General features: G+C 50.2%; 1 protein-coding gene across 2 annotated transcripts in view; it reads right to left on the reverse strand.

The window, feature by feature from the left end:
* The window catches only part of GATA4 (GATA binding protein 4), a 48,172-nt gene extending 42,176 nt beyond the window's left edge, over positions 1-5,996 (reverse strand). For both annotated transcript variants that reach the window (XM_055580171.1, XM_055580170.1), the window contains exon 1: positions 5,381-5,996. In XM_055580171.1, coding sequence (XP_055436146.1) covers positions 5,381-5,996 — 616 coding nt within the window. The remainder of the gene's footprint in view (positions 1-5,380) is intronic.
* Between the last annotated feature and the right edge of the window lie 932 nt (positions 5,997-6,928).

Consider the following 6,928-nt stretch of genomic DNA (forward strand, 5'->3'; position numbering starts at 1 on the left):
CTAGCAAATGTGGCTTGACATTTCGATGGGACACAATTGGGCAGGTGACAAATGTTACTAGAAGCAGCGACACACCCCTGGCTCCCCCCACACACCTTCCCCATTTAATTGGTTCTCAAGCCAGCACCATAGTCCAGCCCCAGCTCTGACTGACCTACTTGGGGTGGTAACCGGAAAGTTAAACAACTTTGGTTTCTCAAAGACTGACGAATCATTCTCTAGCCAAACAAGCTACTCACGAGTCTATCTTACAAAGTTCCCTACATAAATGAACTGGCTCAGAAAGTAACTGGCTTTGTTGATAAGCAGTTACCAAAAGATTCTAAAAGTTTGTTTATGGTGTAGGTTTGTGGAACTCACCAACCTACACCATGAACAAACTCTTAGAATACAGCGAATACGACAAAGCTTTCAAAGAAACCTCTGGTTAACACTGTTATACGTGCATTTTGTTGTATTGTTATTTTTTTTAATCAACCCTTAAAATGATTCTAAATTGTTGAGATCCTTTAAAAATATAATCCCTTGTTTTTCTATTACACAAAAGAATTATTTCATCATAAAATATATTTCCATAGCTTTCCAGTAACATCTATCACAATGTTATTTTCTTTAAGATATATTTACATATAATTTCCAGTTTCCTTTTCAGCCTTAAGTATTTACAAGCATTAATTGGTTAAAAAAATCAACTTTATTGTGGTGTAATGTACACACAATAAAATACTCCCATTTTATTTATTTTTGGCAATTTTGTTTATTTTATATACTCCCTTTTATTTATTTTTGGCAATTTTGTTTATTTTATATACTCCCATTTTATTTAATTTTTCATCCAAGGCCTCACAGCTTGCAGGATCTTAGTTCCCCGACCAGGGACTGAAGCCACACTCTGGCAGTGCAAGTATGGGGTTCTAACCACTGGACCACCAGGGAATTCTCAATGCTCCCATTCTATTAGTACCTGTCCATGAGTTCTGACAAATGGATATGCCTACGTAACAGCTGTGTTCTCCACAAGGGGACAGCTATATCATCCTGCATAGCTAACTCACAGGCACACCTACGTGGACCCGAGCCCTTGAACACAGCTCCATTGGCAGATGGTCACGCTGTGCATCCTTAAGAACTTTCAGCGCCCACATTCCATTTCAGCAACTACAGTCCCATGTCTGAAAGTGTTCTTCTCAAGCCTAGTATCTGCTCACATAGAGCAACACGTTTAAAGGCCACAGATTTTTTGTTTTAAACCTTTTGGCCATGTTGTGTGGCGTGTGGGATCTTATTCCCCGACCAGGGATCAAACCTATGCCCTCTGCAGTGGAAGTTCAGAGTCTGAACCACTGGACCACCAGAGAAGTTCTTAAAGGCCATAGACTCTTGCATTTTAGATGTCTGTACACAGTCCCTCTCTCTCTCTTATCTTCTCTTACCCACCCTGTGACTTCTTCACTCAAAACTGTTCCAGTGGTTTCCCAGGGTTTCTGGAACCCTCTCCCACCTGACTTACTCCTCCCCATGGCTCTCCAGTTGGCCTCTTCAGCAGCCCAAGTGTGTGGTTTGTCCTGGGCAGAGGACTGCGGCAACTCCCTCTTGGATTTCCACTGAAATATTTGCTAAGTGCCCAGCCTCTGCCAGGCACTTAAACATGAGTGACATTCTGTACCTGGCCTCAGTAAGGTCACATAATTCCATTAGTGCAGCCTAATTCACGAACTCAATGGTGTGTCACGCACATATTGAACTTGGAATGAATTAACGTTTATATACATTGCAGTCAAGGCAGAGTAATTCCGTCCACCTGAAGTCCAGAGCTCTACAAAGGCCCTTGTTTGCTTTTATTACTTTGGGTTTTCCCTTATTCCAATAACCAAAAAAAAAAAAAAAGAACTCTGGCAAGATGTGAACTATTGTTAATATTAATGCTTAATACTTCATAGAAAATAAAAGTATTTGCTTCTTTCTCCTCACTGAAATTAAAAACAGTTTCTGAGTGAAGGGTGAGTTAGTCTGTGTGGTTTTACCTATAGTGACAAATATATTATTTAAACAAAAACCAAACTGGGTTGTATTATTTCATGGTACCAGGCTATGTGACTTGTAGATGAGGGCATATGTTTTCTTAATCTTTTTTTTTTTTCAAATTGCAGGCACTTCTCCTGGTAAAGTTCTATTTACCCTTCAGTGCCAAGTGCAGACAGTACCACCCTGGTGAAGGCTTCCAGGTTCCTAGACAGAAGGGAGGCACACGTCTGTCATCTCTCCTCTGCTATCAGTTCATGGCCATAGCTCCCTGCTGAGTCACTCACTGGCCTTCTTGTGTCTTTAGGGTGATCAACCATCCCCATTTGTGGAGGCCTCGCCTAGGTTTAGCATGAAACATAACCAATCCTAAAAAAAAAAACCCCAGTCTTTAGAAAATCAGAACTGGTCACTCTGCATGATAGCGAGTGACTGTTTAATAAAATAGCCATCATTTCTGAGATGCCAGAGCCAAGTACTTCACAAACATTACAGTATTTTTCTACTTTAAGACAACATTAAAAGTAGTTACAATCATCTCATTTTACAGAAAAAGAGAGGAGACTTAGAGAGGTAAGTAACTTGCCCAAGATCACAGGGGCACCTGGATCTAGGTTTGCTTTTGCCACACCCCCACACCGTACTGGGTCTTAGGCGTTGCTGTTGTCCACCGGGGTCCTCTGTCCATTGGATTTCCCCGGCGAGAATACTGGAGTGGGTTGCCATTCCCTTCTCCACGGGATCTTTTCCACCCAGGGATTGAACCTGTATCTCCTTCATTGGCAGACAGGTTCTTTGTGGCTGGGCTACCAGGGAAGCCCTTCAGTGGGTCTTAGGACCTGGTATTCATTCCACACAGCAAGCTCTCAAAAAATATAGAATCAGTCTTCATCCTTCTACCACTCAGCATCAGTTAACATGCCAGTGATGGTCCTTGATAAAGCTACGAGGCATTTACAAGAGGGCTCATGTGATGGGAGGAACATATAAAAAGCACATGTACATATGCTGCTTTTAACTGGCTTTGATATAAGTGCCACTGGAGAACATACTGGAGATGTGAATGCCAACAAATTCAACATGCCTCCTCCCCTCACATAGATAACATGGAACCTTTCGTAACTTGACCACTTAAAACACTTGGCTGTGCACAGAAGAGAAAATCCAACGGCTTGGCCAGGCCCAACGGCTGTCTTCAGGTGGGACTTGCTGAACCAGGAGGACACAGAACAGAGCACGCGTCTCAGCAAGGATGCCATCCTTAAAGGTCAGCTTGCTGACACTGGAATGCAGGAAACTTTACTGACTCCAATACCCTCCTGCTTGGTAGGGGTTATGTTTTTTAATCTAAATACTCCCTGAGTGCACTTCTCAAACGGTACTTTTGTTTTCTTTTAACATTGCTGCGACTGTAACTCTCATGACCACAAACTGTCCCCCATCTTTGGATTTCAGACTTCTCTTTCTTCCTCTAACACCAAATTCTGAGTCCAAGATTACAGGAGTTAAGGAAGCAATCTCTCCAGCCCACTCCCAAGTTAAAAGAAGTAAAACTCTGTGAACCATTCCTATTTTAAAATGGAAGTTCTAGAGTGAGTTCTAGAGAGAACTCAGGAGAGTTCCAAGAATGGGAGGCCTGAGGGCCCCACCCCTAGTACTCCCACCTCCAACTGCCATTGTATGGAGATGCTGTCCAGCTATCTCTCAAGGTCCTCCCAGAGGCTAGCAGCCTGGGGGAGGGGGGTCCTCCTCCCTGGGGATGGGGGGGGTGCCATCTGGCTCCCCCAAGAGGGGGAGGGGGAAACTGGGCGCCACATGCACGGTTAATCAGTTTACCTAAGATGTGTATTTGGTCCGACACCCCTAAGGACCTTCCCAGGCCACCCAGGGTCAGAGACTAATTTAAAAACCTTCAAAGCCAGGATCCTTCTTGGAGCCAGCCCAAGACTGGAAACCAGGGAGGGACAAAGCTCTCCTCTTCAAAGTGAGAACAAATGCGAAAGGATTTAGCACTTAGTAGGCAGTCAATAAATGTTAACTTTATTTCTCAAGTCTGGGCTTCCCCTCCTCCTCAAAGCCACTTCCATCCAAACCCGATTCTGTCCTTTCCTGAAACTCCACAGGACCAAAGGACATTCGAATTCTGAATTTGTGGTGCCACTTCCTTTTCCTCTCAGCACGGAAGCCCTTCCTGGGACTTCATTTTGTTCATCTGTAAATCCGGCCAAGGGGTACACGCATGCTGTCCTTCTCAGGTCTGACATTCAAAGGAACTATAACATTCTGCCTGTTACAATGATAACTTCTAACCCCAGCGCTAGGGACAGGAGGAGGCTGAACACGTGGACCTGCGTCACAGTCTCCACAGGTGGGCATTATAAAGAAGCACCCGTGTGCCAGGACTTCCTATGCCTAGCTCCCTGTGTGCCAGGACACCCACCTGGGGAGTGCTTCTAACGCAGCCCTGGGCACCTCGGTCTGGCCGACCAGCCAAGGTCACAATACGCTCCGGCCCTGAGATACGACCCAGAGACACACCCCTGGCACTGGTCCCAATTCAACCCATCTCCATTGCTGTGCTTAGTCGCTCAGTCCTGTCTGACTCTTTAGGACCCCATGGACTGTAGCCCGCCAGGCTCCTCTGTCCATGAGGGTTCTCCAGGCAAGAATACTGAAGTGGCTTGCCATGCCCTCCTGCAGGGTATCTTCCCAACCCAGGGATCGAACCCAGGTCTTCCTCATTGCAGGCGGATTCTTTACTGTCTGAGCCACCAGGGAAGCCCTCTCCATCGCTAGGGTCCCTCATTTGTTCCCGGTGTGAAATACTCAACAGGAAAATCTACGGCCCAGAGGGATCCTCCAACTGAGCCGCCATATGGAGCCATAAGATGTTAGGCCCAAACCATGGAATGAGTACCCTGCGGAGGACTGAGAGGCGGTGGGAGCAGAAACCCCGTGGTCTCGGCGCTGTACACTAGGGGCGCCCGGTGGCCTCCCCAGTCACCCAAAAATGGGCGCTGCCTGGGTGCACGGCGGCCCAGACACATCCTACGTCTGGGGCCGCGCGGAGGGCTCCCCCAGCCCCTGCCATCCTGCAGTCGTCTCTCCCGCTCAGGAAAGGATGTAGAGGGCAGGCCCAATCTCACTGAATCTGGGCTCCCTGGAGCTGTGACCTTCACCGCCATCATCACCCTGGCCGCCTGGCTCGGTATCCCAGTTTGCTTTCCTTGGAAATTCACGCATAACTTCTACCTTCTGGCCCCACCCCCATATATTTGTGAAAAATTAAATGCCCCAAACAGGGCTCAGGGCTGCTTCTGTTCCGGCCCCGGGTACTCGCGCGGCATGCAGCACTCACCGAGATTAGGGTGTCGCGCGGCGGGGTTGGCTCGGCCGGGCAGGCTGTGCAGGACTGGGCTGTCGAAGGGTCCGGCGGAGGCGGCGGCGGCCGCGGCCCAGGACGCGCCCACGTCGGCCATGTAGGCGGGATAGGGGCTGGAGTAGGAGCCCGCGAAGCCGGCTCGCCCGTACTGCTCGCGGCCCGCCAGGCCTGCGCCGGCAGCCCCGCCGCCACTGCTGTAGGCCGCGGCTTCCCGGGCCGCGGCGGCGGCGGCGGCGGCAGCCAGGGACCCAGTGGTGCCCGGGAAGGAGAAGCGCGGCGACACGGGCGGCGGGGTGTAGGCGGCTCCCTCGGGTCCCGCCTGGCTCCAGCCTGGGCTGCCCTGCTGCGTCCCGGGCCCCGCTCCCGACGGCGCGGCTCCCGAGCTGCCGCCCGAGGCAGCCCCGGAGGCCGCGCCCCCGCCTCCGCCCTGGAGGTAGGACAGGCCGAGCACCGAGGAGGGCACCCGCGGCGTGGGCACGTAGACAGGCGAGGACGCGGCGCCCGCGCCGTGCATGAAGGCACCCGGGCCGCCCGCCTCGTAGGGCCCGGGAGGGGGGCCGTGGTTGGCGGCCATGGCCAGGCTCTGGTACATCGCCCCGCGCGCGCTCGCAGCGTCCGAGTCCTCGGGCCAAGGAGTAACGCGTAGAGAGAAAATAGTAACACAAAAATTAAAAACAAAAAACGAATAACGTACAGGGGAGGGGCTGTCAAAAAACCCGAAGATCAAAAATCAAAGGTTAAAAAAAAAAAAACACAAATCCTTCAAAAATATATACATATTAAATCCAGCGTTGAGCAAAAAGACTGAGGTTCTGGTTTACTCAGGAAAATCCCAAATTGAATTTGTGGTTGTTCCCCTTGGTGGTGGAGTTGAGGGGTGGGGGGCGAGTCCACTAAAGGTCCTAGAGGATCCGAAGGCGCGGGATGGCGCCGGGGCGCGGAGCTCCTGCAGGGTGACGCGGGCCAGCCGGTCGTCAGAACACTCCGGCCTGGGGCACAGGGTGCGGTAGGCTGGCTCCAAGGCTGAGGCCCGGGCCGGCTCCTTTCCTCCGAGACGTAGCCGCGTCTAAAGAGGGAACGACAGGGGGAAACAAGGTCATCCAGTGCTTTCAGGGCCTATTTCCCCTAAGCTTGGTTGCTTCTCTCGCCCTACACACAAAATCACCACTCTCAGGGGCCCAGCTCCTCGGAAAGCTGATCTGCAGAGGCCCGTGGGGTGTGACTGCTGCAAGGCAGCCTCGGGGAGGGGCGCCTTAGAGAGGTAGGGCTCTGCAGTTATTGGACGTGTAAAGTACTGGTTGTGATCTCGATCAGCGTTTTTCTTTTTTGCATTGCTTGTCAGGAAGGACTTTTATTTTACCTTATTTCTAGCATATTCTTGTCACAGTATTTTAAAAGACCAAGGGTTTCGGGTTTCCACGAAGAGCCTAGAAATCTAAGAAATCTCTCCCCAACTCCTTTCTCCCCCACCTATCCCCAACTGATCCTGACTGAAAGAACTTTAGATTGCCCGTGGAAGACAAG

This window comes from Bubalus kerabau, chromosome 4 (assembly GCF_029407905.1).
Source record: "Bubalus kerabau isolate K-KA32 ecotype Philippines breed swamp buffalo chromosome 4, PCC_UOA_SB_1v2, whole genome shotgun sequence".
Lineage (NCBI taxonomy): Eukaryota > Metazoa > Chordata > Mammalia > Artiodactyla > Bovidae > Bubalus > Bubalus kerabau.